This window comes from Pelophylax lessonae (genome assembly GCF_965119305.1).
Source record: "Pelophylax lessonae genome assembly, chromosome: 1".
Taxonomy (NCBI): domain Eukaryota; kingdom Metazoa; phylum Chordata; class Amphibia; order Anura; family Ranidae; genus Pelophylax; species Pelophylax lessonae.
In genome coordinates, this window is record NC_138768.1 from 594,497,457 (window position 1) to 594,513,975 (window position 16,519).

The following is a 16,519-nucleotide window of genomic DNA, read 5'->3' on the forward strand; positions in this document are numbered from 1 at the left end:
CCTATCAGCCATATATGTAAATACCAGGCACTCTTCAACCGGAATTACAGTGGCTTTATTCAACCTGGAAACCAGGGAGTCCACTACAGGAGGGACCAACCATTTTTGTAAGGAGGGAATCCTCCTAAGGGTACCATGTTGAAAAACGCTTAGGGATTGCAAAAGTGCGTATTGGGCACCCCCACTGTTTGACAATATTGTCAAAGAAAGCCGGACTGATCCAATCAGCACATCCACTAGCGCCTTTTCCTGCGTGGCTAGAGAAGCAGAGGAACCATCCTTACTATCCGAGGGCGCAGGGTGCGTGGACACAGACCCCAGAAGAGTAACTCGCATCCGCGGCAGCCCAATCAGATTCAGGATCTGATGAGACCGAGGAAGCAGGTGAAGGCAGGGGACTCAATTTGCTAACCCATTTTTCCAGCACCAAATCTACCTTGGACGCCAAGGACTCCAGGACCGCCGTCAGTGCAATCAGTTGTCGGGACCCAGAAGGCCCGGCAGCCTCCGAGAGGGGATCAGGTGGTGAAATAAGCTCCAGGGACTCCATTAATGGAGAACCAAAAAAAAAAAAAAACACACCAGCAATCAGGCTTACAGCACTGAACTGCGCACCACACGGCAATCCGGAAGAGAAATATCCAGGGATTAGCACTAAGGGTCTGAGGGGCTCCCACCGCCAATCACCACCCATCCGGCTTTAAAAACATGGTTGCCGCTATTTTCAATGGGAAACCACCACAAGAACATGCCCGCCGATCTGTAGCATAAGCAGCTACATGCACGGCTCAAAAACTATCCCAACAGGAAGGAGGGGTCCTGGCAGGAGCTCCCACCAGGACCAGCCCCCTCCCGAAGTTCGATCGTCCAGTCGCCGCTCCTCACCCACCCCCATAGCCAGCTCAACACCCCAGACGGACCCAAAAAGTATGTCCACCACATTGGGGGGGGCTGCCTGGGAAGGAGGGGGGCCTGGGAGTCAGACCATCCCAGGGAGGGGCCCAAGTCCACCCCAAAGCCCTCCAGGGGAGGGGTGGGGGTTAGACGGACAGCTACTTACCACACCAGGAACAGGGTGGGCGCCGCTCTGGACAGAACACCACTCCATCGTAATATGGGTGCGGTCGGCCAGGAGGAACACCGCGACTTAGGCCAAAGCCAGGTCGTATGCAATCTCGCAAGATGTTTGCATGCGCTCACTGGCCATACCGGGGAGAACCTCCAAATCTATATTATCCAGTCGCCCAGTCCGGCAATTGATTGTAGATTCTCAACAGGAACAACTTAAGAAAAAAAGTCCCATGAAAAAAAAATAAAAATTTCCAGGACCAGAGACCCCAGCAAGGAACTAGATCCTTACTCCAGGAAAAAAGAAATGATTACCTATAGCAGAGAGTAGGAGTATACCCCCTGGGACTGCCCCATAGTCAAGTTCTTTTCTATTGTCATACTCCTGTAGGAGGCAGTATAACCCACATAGTCAAGAATATAGGCGCTGTGTCCATCAATGAACTAAAGAAATATTTTACAATTGTTAGGACAGAGATAAAGCACTTACCTTAAAAAGGGAGTAGTCGCAACCTGACATTAGGTTACTAGACAACTGGATATGATTGTAAAGCCTAGAATGGAAAAAACACACACTTTAGGTACCCTCAGAAGTGTCTCATACCAGAATATTCAAATCCTTAAGTTCTCTGCAAGATATTCCAGGGGTCTTCAAAACTATGGCCCTCCAGTTGTTCAGGAACTACAATTCCCATCATGCCTAGTCATGTCTCTGAATGTCAGAGTTTTACAATTCCTCATGGGATGTGTAGTTCTGCAACAGCTGGAGAGCCGTAGTTTGAGGATCCCTGTTCTATACCTTGCTGTTGCTATCAGAATGGTCATGTGTTATCTCTTAAAATCAGAAAATCCTCAAGCACAATGAGGGGCACCATGGAGAAATCATACCATACAGAACTAGGTCTATAAAAAGGGAATGCCAAGGCAAATATAATTTTACCTCCTAAAGTATTACTCCCTATAATTTTTTAAGACCGACATTCGGGTGAATGGTATTGTTTATACAAAGGTTTAAATACACAACAAAAAAGTACCTCAATTCCAGATTGAAGACATCCTGCACCAATACAGCTCTAACGAGCAGAGCCATCTGATTCCTATTGTATTAAAGTTTATTGTATTTGTACTGTCTACCCTCAAGTTGTAAATCGCTGCGTAAAATGTTGCCGCTATATAAATTACAAACTACTACTTGCATATATACTGAAATGGCAAAGCTTTGTCTAAAAAGACATATTAACCCAGTGGAGGTTAAAATTTTCTGAGATCGGAGTGCTTCCTTGCTTACAGCACTATAGTAATTTTGCCACCTATTCTTGGTAGGTTACTAGAAAGAAAAAAAAAAAAATGGGATTTTTGACTTACCATAAAATCCATTTCTCTGACGTTGACGGACAGAGCTTTAGAACTTCATAACTGTTAGGTTAAGGTTATACTGCCCCCTACAGGAGTAGGACACTAGGCAGAAAAAAAAGAAGGTTTGGCTATGCCCATGGGCACTCCCAGGGTGTATACTCCCTCTCTCTGCTATAGGCACTCAGTTTAGTTACAAGAAGTGTCAGAAGAATTACAACTCCAGAGGTGCGGGGTCAGTCAATGAACATCAGAGAAATGGTTTTTACAGTAAGTCAAAAATCCCATTTGCTCTTTAGTTCACTGACTGACATAGCTTCAGATCTTAACCGTTGGGACGTCCCAAAGCAGTGTTAAACATGAGGGGTGGGAACCGCAAAAAAAAAAAATAATTCACAAGGCTAAACCGTAGCCAACCAGCCTACAGGAGCTCAACCAAAACCACTGGAGCCCACCTGAAAGGAAAAAAAAAAAAAACAATACACCCTCAAAGAGGATCAGGTCCTCCCCAACATCAGCCTGCAATACCTTGTGGCCAAAAGAAGCATCCGCAGAAGCCAACACATCCACTTTATAAAACGTTCTGAAAGTGTGTACCGACGACCAGGTGGCCGCCTTGAACCTGCGTCACTGACGCCTGATGACAAAAGGCCCAGGAGGCACTAAGCGTCCTAGTAAAGTTGTCATTAACAGGGAAAGGAGGAACCAGACCCTTGATGGAATAAGCCTGAATCACTGTATGATCCATCTGGAAATGGTCAGAGGAAGTGGACAACCCTTTGAGATCAAACAGTGTCCACAAATAGAGAGTCTGGGTTCCTGTAAGACTCCGTAGCTGCTAGGTACACCCTAATTGCCCAAACCTCATCCAAGGCAATTTTCTTCAGAAGTTTAGGCCTGGGACACAGGGAAGGCAACAATGTCTTAATTCAAATGAAAATCAGAGATAACCTTTGGAAGAAACGAAGATAGGAGCGAAGAACCACCTCATCTCTGAATCACCAGGTAAGGTGAACGACAGGAGAACGCCGCCAGTTCCAACACCCAGCGCACAGAGGTGATGACCACCAAAAAGGGCACCTTCTGGGACAGCGTAAGCATGGGAATCTCCAGAAGATTGGGAAAAAGGAGGCTTCTAGAGGGCCAAAATCACCAAATTGAGGTCCCACGGCGGCAATTGACACTGCACTGGAGAAACCAAATGTCTGACACCCTCAAGAAAGGTACACACCAGGGAATGTGTGGCCAAAGGACATTGGAAGAAGACCGCCAAAGCTGACACCTGGCCCTTGATGGTACTCAAGTCCAATTTCTGTTCAACCCTCCGTTGAAGGTCCAGATCTGAGCTCCTGAGAAGGAGCGAGGATGAAACCCAAGAGACTTCCACCACACAATGTAAGTCTTCCACGTAGGATGGTAGATCTTTCTAGAAGTAGATTTCCTGGCTTTTAACAGTGTAGGAATCACAGACTCAGAAAAACCTCTATCATTCAGCACCTGGCTTTTTAACAGCCAAGCCGTAAAAGCCAGCGACTAAAGCAGGATGGAAGATTGGTCCTTGGGACAGAAGATCCTCCCTGAGAGGAAGCGTCTAAGAAAGGTCGGCGACCCACTGCACCATATTGGCGTACTAAGGCTGGCGAGGCCAGTCCAGGGCCAACGGGGCCACTAAGGTGACCGGAATCCCCTCTGCCTCGATCCTCTGTAGAAGTCTTGGCAGAAGCTTGAGAGGTGGGAAGGCTCAAAAATCAGATGGTACTGATCCCCACAGGGCCACCAGCACACATCTGTGGCATCCGCCACAGGATCCCTTGACAGAGCCACAAACCTTTGCACCTTTCTGTTGTCGCCAACAGATCCACCTTGGGGTGCCCCTCCGGAGACACAACTGATGGAAGACCTCCAGAAAGGGACCACTCCTTTTAGTCCAACCCCTGCCGACTGAGGTAATCTGCCTGCCAGTTTTCCACCCCGGGAAAGTGTACGGACCGTTCTGCCTACCTCCAGTGCCACCAGGACACTAGTTGTGCCCCCTTGGTGACTGACATAAGACACAGCCATGGCATTGTCCGATTGAATGCGCACTGGACAACCCTGAAGACAAGCCGTCCAATGGTCCAGACAGTCTGATCGCTCGGAGTGCCAAGACATGGATAGGTAGTCTGGACTCTTCCAGGGTCCAGATCCCAAGTAGAATGCTTGCAGAGGACACCTCCCAAGCCGGACAGGCTGGCATCTGTGGTGATCACTACCCAATACAATAGGGAGGATTTGCCTAGCCGAAGCGCCGGAGAACAAAGCCACCATATCAGGGACTCTTTCATGCACCAACTTAGCCGGATCGGATTGTCCAGAGACTACGGAGTCTTGTCCCATTTTGGTCAGAATCACCCTTTGCAGAGACCTCATATGGAACCGTGTAAACAGAACCGCGTATGCATGCATGCGTGTGTGTGCGTATGCAATATATATATATATATATATATATATATATATATATATATATATATATATATATATATATATATATATATATATATATATATATATATATATATATATATAAAAAACGTAGACACCATCAGGCCCAGCACCTGCATGCAAGTCCTGAGGGATGATTACAGTGGTGATCAAGTTTGGGCACCTCAGGTAAAAAATTTGTATTGATGTGCATAAAGAAGCCAAGGAAAGTAGGAAAAATCTCCAAAAGGCATCAAATACAGATTAGACATTCTTATAAAATTAGGTCAACAAAAGTTAGATTTTATTTCCATCACTGACACTTTCAAAATTACAGAAAACAAAAAAAAATGGTGTCTGCAAAAGTTTGGGCACCCTGCAGAATTTATAGCATGCACTGCCCCCTTTGCAAGGCTGAGACCTGCCAGTGTCATGGATTGTTCTCAATCATCGTCTGGGAAGACCAGGTGATGTCAATCTCAAAGGTTTTAAATGCCCAGACTCATCTGACCTTGCCCCAACAATCAGCACCATGGGATCTTCTAAGCAGTTGCCTAGAAAACTGAAACTGAAAGACGCTCGCAAAGATGAAGGCTATAAGAAGATAGCAAAGCGTTTTCAGATGTCAATATCCTCTGTTCGGAATGTAAGAAATGTCAGGAACAGTGGAAGTTAAAGCAAGATCTGGAAGACCAAGAAAAATAGACAGAACAGCTCGCAGGATTGTGAGAAAAACAATTCAAAACCCACGTTTGATTGCACGATCCCTCCAGAAAGATCTGGCAGACACTGGAGTTGTGGTACACTATTCCACTATAAAGAGATACTTGTACAAATATGGTCTTCATGGAAAAGTCATCAGAATAAAACCTCTTCTACGTCCTCACCACAAAAATCAACGTCTGAACTTTGCAAATTAACATATAGACAAGCCTGATGCATTTTGGAAACAAGTTCTGTGGACCGATGAGGTTAAAATTGAACTTTTTGGCCGGAATGAGCAAGGGTACATTTGGAGAAGAAGGGGCACAGAATTTAATGAAAAGAACCTCTGTCCAACTGTATAGCACTGGGGTGGATCAATCATGCTTTGGGGTTATATTGCAGTCAGTGGCACAGGGAACATCTCACAAGTTGAAGGAAAAATGGATTCAATAAAAGTTCAGCAAATTTTGGATGGTAACTTGATGCAATCTGTGAAAAAGCTGAAGTTAGAGGATGGCTTCTACAAATGGATAATGATCCCATGCACACTTTGAAATCCATGGGGGGGGGATTACATCAAGAGGCGTAAACTGAAGGTTTTGCCATGGCCTTCACAATCTCCTGACCTCAACATAATTGAAAATCTATGGATAGACCTTAAAAGAGCAGTGCGTGACAGACAGACCAGAAATCTCAAAGAACTGGAAGACTTTTGCAAGGAAAAATGGGCAAAGATGCCTCAAAGAATTGAGACTCTTGGCTGGCTACAAAAAGTGTTTACAAGCTGTGATACTTGCCAAAGGGGGCAGTACAAGATATTAACTCTGTAGGGTGCCCAAACTTTTGCAGGCGCCATTTTTTTGTTTGTTATTTTGAAGAAGTCAATGATGGAAATAAATTCTAACTTTTGTTGACATATTATAAGAATGTCTAATCTGTAATTTGATGCCTTGGAGATTTTTCCATCTTTGCTTGGCTTCTTTATGCACATTAATACAAATTTTAACTGGGGTGCCCAAACTTTCGATCACCACTATCTGTTGGACAGCAGGAGATGAATTGCAGCCTGCAATTTCCAGAGTTTGTCCAGAGGAAGGAGCACTCTGGCTAAGGCCAAGTCCGGAGTCAGGCCCAGATAGTCCAGCTTTGTAGACAGAACCAGGGCATACTTCTGTAAATTCAGAATCCTGCCGAACTCACCCAGAGTTCATATTGTGATCTCCAGGTTTTCCACCAGAGCAGAAGACGACTCCGCTCAAAGAAGGGTATCGTCCAAGCAGCCCAGTACCACAATCCGTTGGCATATCAAAGCTAGCACCGGGGCTAACACTTATGAAGACCCGAGGAGCAGAGGCGAGACCAAAAAGGTAACACCATAAACTGATAATCCTCCTCTCACATGACCAAGCGGAGGAAGCACTGGTGACTGGCACATATCGGAATGTGAAAGCAAGCATTCCTTATGTCGACAGAGGTGAGGAAATTGCCATGACGCAGGGATGCCACCGTGCGAATGGACTCCATTCTGAACTTCTGCACCCACACAAAGCAGGTCAGTGCCTTGAGGTTCAAGATCGGACGGGTTTTGCCTTCCTTCAAACTGTAAACAAGTTTGAGTAAAAAACCCTGAAAACGTTCCAAAGTCGGACCCGGGACAATCACCCCTTGATGTAACAGGACTTGAACCGTCCCAAACAGACCCTGTAAGCGGTCCAGGAACAGGCGCAAGTTGGAAGGGAAGAACCTTGCCGGGGGTACAAGAGCGAGACTCAAATCTGGTAGCTGGACCAATGACTTTGTGGACCCACTTGTCTTGTACCAGGGAAGTACACGGGTCCGGAAACCAGTGATGATGCACCCCCGATACGGGTGAGAGCGCACCTTGTACACAGGTCTGGAGAAGCCTGCTCTCGACTTGCCAGACCTGGTTCGCTGGGATCCTCCAGAGGAGGCGCTTAAAGGCATCGAGCCCCTGTCAGTCAACCCTGCGGGATGAAAAAAAAAAAAAAAAGTATGAGCTAAAAAGGAAGGCCCACGTCTACGACGAGATTCCTTGCCCTTAGTAGCCTGCGGAAGAAAGGTACTCCACCCATGCGAGACCTTTTATGATGCCATCCATGGTCACTCCAAACCGGCGATCTCCTTGAAAGGGAAGATCAGTCAAGGCCTTTTTAGAAGTCTGGTCCGCAGACCAGCATTTGTGCCAAAAAACATGCCGAAGGGCCACTGGCAAAACAGAGCCGAGGGGAGCCACATGGAAAGAGGCATGGCAGATAAACTACAGCCCCTGGACCAGCTTGTCCGCCAGCTGAGCAAAGGCAGGGGGAACCGTTCCCTCTCCAGGTCACAGCGTAAAAGCTTAACTCACTTGGTTAATAGTCCACTTAAGAAAGAACTTCTCATAGGGGGTAAAGCCTAGTAAAGCGCTTAGGGGACCCCACGGGGGACGCTTTGGTCTTCCCCACTATTTAGTGACAATTTTTAAAATAGGTGGTGAAAGGAAACACCTTTGCTGCTCTGGATGGCTTGTGAATGCCAAAGGGAACCTGTGCCTCCGTCGGAGCTGCATCCTCCAGTTTTAAAGTCTCACGCAAGGATACAATCAGTGCTTCCACCAGTGCCTTTTCGTGCACGGTTGCAGACGTGGAGGAATCATCCTCCCTATCAGGATTCTGGGCATGTGGTCTCAATGAACGATAAGAGAAAAATACTTTAAATTAAAAAGAAAAACAGTAACGTTAGCCCAAGTTTTTTCTATAACGTGAAAGAGGATGTTATGCTGAGTAAAATGATACCCAACATGTCATGCTTTAAAATTGCACATGCGCGTGGAATGGCGACAAACATTGGTACTTAATCTTCATAGGCATCATTTTAAAATTTTTACAGGTCACCTGTTTATAGAGTCAGAGGAGTTTTTGTGTTAGAATTATTGCTCTCGCGTTAGCGATTGCGGGGATATCTTACATGTGTGGACTGGCGAGTACCCCAGGTTTAGTACCAGGGGAGATAAAGGGTAGTGTAGGTAAGGAATAGCAGGTCGTTATTATCCCCATAGAGTAGTGGGTAATGTCCGACAGGATTGCGGATGCCACTCAGTGCACTTCTTGCGCCATGTAGGAGTTCCTTGATGAACCAATCGAGGGCGAATACTGCTGTGCAAGATGTGAGCGACTTGTTGCTCTGAAGACCAGATTCGGGATCTAGAAAACACAGTGGCAACACTGCGTAGCATCAACAACCTGGAAAGGAGCTTGGACATTACCCATCAGGCGCTGGCAGGGGCCAGCATAGAGGGAGGAGAAGAGAAGACGCAGGCATCAGTGATACGCAGCTGGGTGACCTTTAGGAAGGGTAGAGGGATGAGTGTCAGGGAGGCCAGTCCCGAGTTGGTACACCCTAACAAATTTGCCACGTTGCAGGTTGAGGGGGATATCAGCTCAGGGGTGGCAGAGCTGGAGTAGGCGTCCTCCACCAGCTGCCAGGGGAGTGGCGGCTCCAGGAAGAAGGGGGGGCCATGACCCAGGAAAGGTTAGACAGGTTGTGGTAGTTGGGGACTCAATTATCAAGAGGACAGAGAGGGCAATCTGTCAAAAAGACCTCGGTAGCCGAACAGTATGTTGTTTACCGGGCGCCCGAGTTCGGCACATCGCGGATCTGGCAGACCGATTATTGTGCGGGGCTGGGGATGACCCAGCGGTCATGGTGCATGTGGGCACTAATGACAAAAGTAAAAGGAAGGTGGATGATCCTAAAGAACGATTTCAGGGACTTAGGCAATAGATTGAGGAATAGGACCTCCAAGGTGGTTTTCTCTGAAATACTGCCTGTGCCTCGAGCCACACAAGAGAGGCAGAAGGAGATTAGGGAACTTAACAAGTGGCTGAGGAATTGGTGTAGGAAGGAGGGGTTTGGGTTTCTGGAGAACTGGGCTGACTTCTCAGTCGGCTACCGACTCTTTAGTAAGGATGGGCTGCACCTTAATGGGGACGGTACAGCTCTTTTGGGGAGAAAGATGGCCACCAAGTTGGAGGGGCTTTTAAACTAGGAAATGGGGGGGGGAGGGCTCAGAAGTAGAGTCAGTCAGGAGGGAGAAAAGGACTGAAGGCAGTGTTAGGGTCAGCAGCGACAGTAGGTCCATAACGGCAATTGGCAGGTCTGTGCGGGAAAACCTCAGACCAAACAGGAACATAACCACCAATCACGTTTAACTTCCGTAAAACTAAGAGGGGTATAAGCTAATGCCAGGAGCCTAGCTAATAAAATGGAGGAGTTGGAAATGTTAGTACATGGGGATGACATAGACCTTGTGGGAATAAGGGAGACTTGGTTCGACCCCTCACATGATTAGCTGGCCAATATCCAAGGGTATTCGGTGTACCGGAAGGACAGGGTAGGAAAAAGAGGGGGGAGAAGTATGTCTCTATGTCAAGAACAATGTAAAAAGGTGATAGAGAGGAGTGACATTACGGAAGGGATGAGCATGGATTTAGAATCTGTGTGGGTAGAACTCCATAGGGAAGGAGAAAAGGGAAAAGTAATTGTGGGGGTTTGCTATAGGCCACCTAAACAAGGGGAGGAGGTAGAGCTGGAATTTTTAGCACTACTGGGTAAAGTGGTAAAACTGGGATCAGTCATCATACTGGGGGACTTCAATTATCCCGACATTGACTGGGAACAGGGGACTACACACTCACAGAAGGCCCGTCTATTCACGGAAACCTTACAGGATAATTACATGTCACAGTCTGACTAGAGAAAACGCAGTCCTGGATCTATTGATCACTAATGACCCAGACATAATCTTGGAGGTAGAAGTCCAGGACTACCTGGGCTCTAGCGATCACAGGATAATCACATTTAGTGTAAATAATATAACAAGGCAAGTGGGGAACATAAGAACCCTAAACTTCAGAAGGGCAAACTTTCCAAAATTGTACTCATTGATGGAAAGGGTAAACTGGGACCAAACCTTGGGATCACTGACCACAGAGGAAAAATGGGAATGCTTTAGGAACATATTAAGCAAATGCATCTTGCAGTGCATTCCTATGGGAAATAAATTTAGAAGAGACAAAGCCAAACCTGGCTGGCTAAACCGTAGCGTTAAACTTATTAGGGGAAAAAAAATTGGCCTTCAAGAAATATATAAATCAGAGGGCACAGTATCGGCTTTCGAGCAATACGAGGCAAATAAGAAAAGTAAACACGAAATCAAGATGGCTAAAAATCAACTTTGAGAGACAAATAGCGGAGGATAGTAAAAAAAAAAAAAAACCCAAAGAAATTTTTTAAATATATCAACAGCAAAAAAACATAGGGCTGAGAATATTGCGCACATAATTAACGATGATGGGAGGATGGTTACAGAGGACACTGAAAAAGAAACCGCGCTGAATGCTTTTTTCTCGTCAGTCTTTACACAGGAAAAGGAAGGGTACACTGACCATGACTGTATGGTTAGTAGTAATACACAGGACTTGCCACTATGGCTAACAGAGGGTGAAATCAGGGAAAGGCTGGATAAACACAAACATATCACCAGGCCCGGATGGCGTACATCCGAGAGTACTCAAGGAACTCAGTAAGGTTATATCCAGACCACTGTTCCTGATCTTTGCTGACAGTATTAGGACAGGAAATGTACCAGGGGATTGGAGGAAAGCTAACGTGATTCCGATATTCAAAAAGGGGCAGAGGCATATCGCGGGAAATTATAGGCCTGTCAGTTTGACATCAATAGTATGTAAACTTCTGGAGGGGATGATAAGGGACTAGATCGTAGAGTTTGCTAAAGACAACAACATCATCAGCAGTAATCAGCAAGGGTTTACAAATGGGCGTTCTTGTCAAACCAATCTCCTAACATTCTACGAGGAGGTGAGCTGTGAGCTAGATAGGGGCAGACCAGTGGATGTGGTGTACTTGGATTTCGCTAAGGCGTTTGATACAGTTCCCCACAAGCGCTTAATTTATAAAATAAGGTCTGCAGTTATCGACAGCAGGGTTTGCTCTTGGATACGGAACTGGTTAAAAGGGCGTGTCCAAAGGGTGGTAATAAACCGCGCATACTCAGACTGGTCTGAGGTAGTAAGCAGGGTGCCCCAGGGCTCAGTCCTGGGACCTTGTTCAATTTATTCATAAACAGCACTGAGGTCGGGATCAGTAGTTCGTTATCAGTTTTTGCAGATGACACAAAAATTGGCCAGGGCAATAACTGCACAGCATGAAGCAGATATCCTACAGAATGACCTGGACAAAATAACGGAGTGGGCAACGACATGGCAAATGAGGTTTAATGTGGAGAAGTGTAAGGTTTTGCACTTGGGGACTAAAAACAAAAACACAATACACGTTAGGAGGGGAACCCTTGGGGGAATCAAAAACGAAGGATCTGGGAGTCTTGGTTGATGATAGATTAGGGAACAGCATGCAATGTCAAGCGGCAGCTGCCGAAGGCAGCAGAATATTCGCATGCATAAAGAAAGGGATGTATTCCAGAGATAAGACTATAATCCTTACACTTTGTAAAACTCTGGTCCGACCGCATCTGGAGTATTCTGTCCAGTTCTGGTAGCCAGTCCTCAGGAGGGATGTGTTGGAGCTGGAGAGAGTACAGAGAAGGGCAACTAAACTGATTAGGGGATTGGAGGACCTTAATTATGAAGAGCGTCTGCAATCGCTCAATTTATTCTCCCTGGAGAAAAGACGCCAGAGGGGGGGACATGATAGCAATTTATAAATATCTCAATGGGGATCTCAGCTGTTCAGTCAAAGGGATTGCATGAGGACAAAGGGCATACAATGAGATTAGAGGAGAAGCGTTTTAACCTCAGGCAACGTGGGGGGTTCTTTACTGTTAGGGCTACAAGATTGTGGTATTCTCTACCACAAGAGGCGGTTTCTGCGGGAAGTATGGTGGCTTTCAAAAGACTCTTAGACGTACATCTCAAGGATCAGGACATTAAGAGCTATGTGAGATGATTACAGCCACACACACCTACACAGGTTGAACTGGATGGACTATTGTCTTTATTCAACCTCACCTACTATGTAACTATGAACTATGTAACATACGTGGGCACGACTTGCGCATGGGTTTGCTTCTGTGAGTGAGATCAGAGGAACAGAGCGCTTTAAAAAAAAAAAAAAAAAAAAAACAACATTTCCCCAATTTTCCCCTTATTTTTGTACACTGTCCCTTTAAATTTTTTATTTGATCACTTTTTTTTTTATTACAAGGAACGTAAACATCCCTTGTAACAGAAGCAAGCATGGCAGGTCCTCTTTATTTTGAGATATGGGTCAAAAAGATCTCACATTTTACACACACAAAAAAAGGGCAGTTAAGCGGAAGGGACATCCAACGTCGCTCAGGTCCTGCCATAACCCCGGTATTTAACCTCAAAGTACCAACATATATACACGATGGGCAGTCTGGAAGTGGGTAAAAAAAAAAAATACACACGTGAGGGAGGTAATATTTTTGACTTTTAGGCGCAAGCTTCAGAGACAACTACCCTGTCCCTGGTAGCAATGCTTAAGTCCCTGACCTAAAAAAAAACAGCAGCCAGTTATGTCTGAACTCCCATACTCCATGCTTGATCCTTCTAAATGACTCACTGAATAGTGAAGCCAGGGTTTGCAGCCATAGAAATCACATTTTGAAATAGCAAGTTGGCAGTGGCTGCTCCCATATTTATAAATGATCAGCTTTACTTTAAAAGCAACATTAAAAAAAAAAAAAAAAAAAACACTGCACTGGCAAGTGTTCACTTTTTCTATACTACTGCTCAAAATAGTATTAGAATGATGCATTGTAAGAACATACAAAGTTTAAATTGATGCATTCTACAAAAGCCTTGAAGAATAATTTCTTTAAACATTTTCTTTGAGATAACAGAGTTATTACAGCAATTGATCAGTCATTTTCTTAAGGCAGGAATGATTTGTATATATTTTTAAATTTTCAACAAAAATCGTTAGTTTAAGAGCCCATTCAGACTGGCGCGATCTGACTTTGGGGGGGGGCGACCTGTGAAGTCAATAATTGAAGTCAATGCAAGTCGCCTCCAGGTCGCCCCAAAGTAGTACAGGACCCTTTTTCTAAGTCGGAGCAACTTGTGTCGCTCCTATTAGAACGGGCCCTGTACTACTGAATGGCGAGCGACCGACCACGACTTGTCAGGCGACTGTCGCCTGACAAGTCGCGCTAGTGTGAATGAAATCTTAAAAAAAATAAAAGACAACAAATCATTCCCAAAAGAACCATGTTATCTAAGAAAACATCACACTGGCAGCTTGGATCCCTTTGGCTAGAACCTTGACCCCTCTGATTCATTCACCTGTGTGTATATTGCATCCTCAGCTTCAGCTACAGAACGCTAAACAAATGGCTTTTCAAAAGAGGTGATAAAAAGAAAACTGGTGAAAAGCAGCCTAAAGCCCTACTGAATGGATATATTTGTATGGTCTCCTTTTGTTTTGCAAAATGATGCACAAACTGTTGGCACTATACAAACCATGTATAAATAACATTCAAATGCAGCTAGTGTCTGAATATTCTATCTATATGATAATGGGGTACTTTGACGCAGTAGTGGGCTTGAGCACGATATGGCCATATGGTGGGACCAAACCCCCATTTTTATTTATGGACTCTCTTCAGATTTGGTAGTAATTTCTTTTGCATTTGCGCGCTATTCTTTTTTAATATACATGTCTTTTGGTTCATAGCTGCAGCAGCTTTGGAAATACATGGGTATGCTCCCCCAAATTTTTTGCCTGTTTATTATGTATTCGGTCTGACCAGACTATCGAGGTTGAGCAGCCCTCCCCACCCCCCCACACACACCTGTAATCAGTGTCCACCATCAAGTGGATATAGGAGGAGTCCCCTGTAGTGCATTTGCACATCTTCCCCAGCAAGGAGTGTTATCTCCAAGGGTTAGAAGGGCTGGATTCATCTCTTTTTCATGGATAGTGTAGGACCCACTGATAATGGGGTACTTTGACGCAGTAGTGGGCTTGAGCACGATATGGCCATATGGTGGGACCAAACCCCCATTTTTATTTATGGACTCTCTTCAGATTTGGTAGTAATTTCTTTTGCATTTGCGCGCTATTATATATATATATATATATATATATATATATATATATATATATATATATATAAAATTATTTTTTTTTATTTAGAAGTGCACCTCTTCACTGGTCCCACGATTCAATTCCACGATGCATCACGATTACTGCCCATGGTTTTAATCAAAAAATTCAATCAGCCAGAGGAACTCCATTTTTTAAGTTTCTTCAGCTCAAAAAAACCCCACACACCACTCCCTCCAGCAAAGTCTGAACACAGCAGACAACAGTATTTATTTAGAACCGTAAATAAAATGGCACATCCCCCTTGACATTCCACAGACCCCCTGCACTCCCAGGAGACCACCAGTCTTTGGGACAGCCTTGCCAGCATACTCAAGTTAAAATTAAAAAAAATATATAAAAAAAAAAAAAAACACTGCCAATCCCTCTTTCATGGATCCTTTCTGTTGTGTAAGTGTCAATGTAAACCGATGCCTCTAAAAAACCTTCTCTGTTCTTTCATTGCCAGCGTGACTGCTCTCCTTCAATCTAAAGCTACAGAGAGCAGCCAGGCCATAAAAGAACAGAGATAAGGTATTTAGAGTTATCAGTTGACAATGACTTCGAGTAGAGGGATCCATGAAACAGAGGGACTGGCAGTGATTTTTTTTTTAAAAAAGTACGTTGGCTGGGAAGCCCCAGGAGAGGCAGGACGTGCTGGGATGACATTTGTTGAATCATGATGCAGCAGTTTTCTGCAACGATGCAGAATCTTTTAAGGCTCCATCACGATTCATCAATTCCTGTATTATTTTCAACAACCCCAATATACATATAGATTTGAAAAGACATACTTACGCCCAAAAATCTTCAACAGTATCAAACTTTGAAATTAATCGAAGGTTGGCTTGCCAGGTTTTGCTTTTATCATTTTTGAAGAACCACAAGGCCCATCTGCAACAAAAATTGACCATGCCAAGTTCATTTATGGTCTAATTTATAACAAAACACTACACTTTAATCTGGCAAAAAGGGAGCAAGAACAGGGTATTCATTTTCTTCAATATTAATATTCTGGATGTCTGACAAATTCAAATCGTAAACTAAATTCATTTATAAGGTTGCTGGGAAGCACCAAAACCTGTGGGCTTATTTTTCCCTCTCCGAATGTAGAACAAGCAAGTGGAGTAACCCTCCAATACATTTATAAGATGCCTTGTAGAAGATCAGAAAAAACACATCCAGCTTTAATCTGCCAGGTGATGCAATCCCTCTACTCATGACTTTAAATTGAATCAGTTTTCAGTAGCAATGAACTATAAAATAGGGTTTGTGTACTCCCTATAAAATCCTTTCCTTAGAGCCCACTCAGACACAGGAAGACACTTTGAAGGTATACTACCATCTGCAAAAAAAAACAAAAAAAACAAACAAACAATGAGCTGTGCAAAAGTAATTCCTACCTATTCTGTAGTGGATGCTTAATGTAGTGCTCAGGGTTTACAATCTCCTGACAAGTCTCAGTTTTTTCTTCTTCTTCTTGATTATTGACAGTTTCCTGCAATGATACAAGACAAATGAATTATTTTGATCTGCCTTCGGTGGCAATTTGGTGGTGAGGGTTTCAGAGCTGTTGGAAGAGATGGCAAACTTGGAAAACTGGTGTTCTACGGGACTTGCTGTGTTTAGTATGGATGCAGATCTGCTAGAGGGCTGAGTGATAAAAGCATTGAGCCAGATAGGGAAGACATGCACAAACGCCAAATTTCAAAAACAATGAAAAAACAAAACCGACCCCCAAGCCACTTAAAAGTTTCCCTTTAAGAATGTTGTAGATGCATTATAA

General features: G+C 44.5%; 1 protein-coding gene across 1 annotated transcript in view; it reads right to left on the reverse strand.

Moving 5' to 3' along the window:
- The window catches only part of EIF4E (eukaryotic translation initiation factor 4E), a gene marked incomplete at its 5' end in the record, with an annotated part of 32,439 nt that extends 16,196 nt beyond the window's left edge, over positions 1-16,243 (reverse strand). Inside the window, 3 exons of the mRNA XM_082275384.1 lie at positions 1,559-1,622; positions 15,532-15,627; positions 16,137-16,243. Of these exons, the coding sequence (XP_082131510.1) occupies positions 1,559-1,622; positions 15,532-15,627; positions 16,137-16,243 (267 nt within the window). The remainder of the gene's footprint in view (positions 1-1,558; positions 1,623-15,531; positions 15,628-16,136) is intronic.
- Positions 16,244-16,519: the final 276 nt, after the last annotated feature.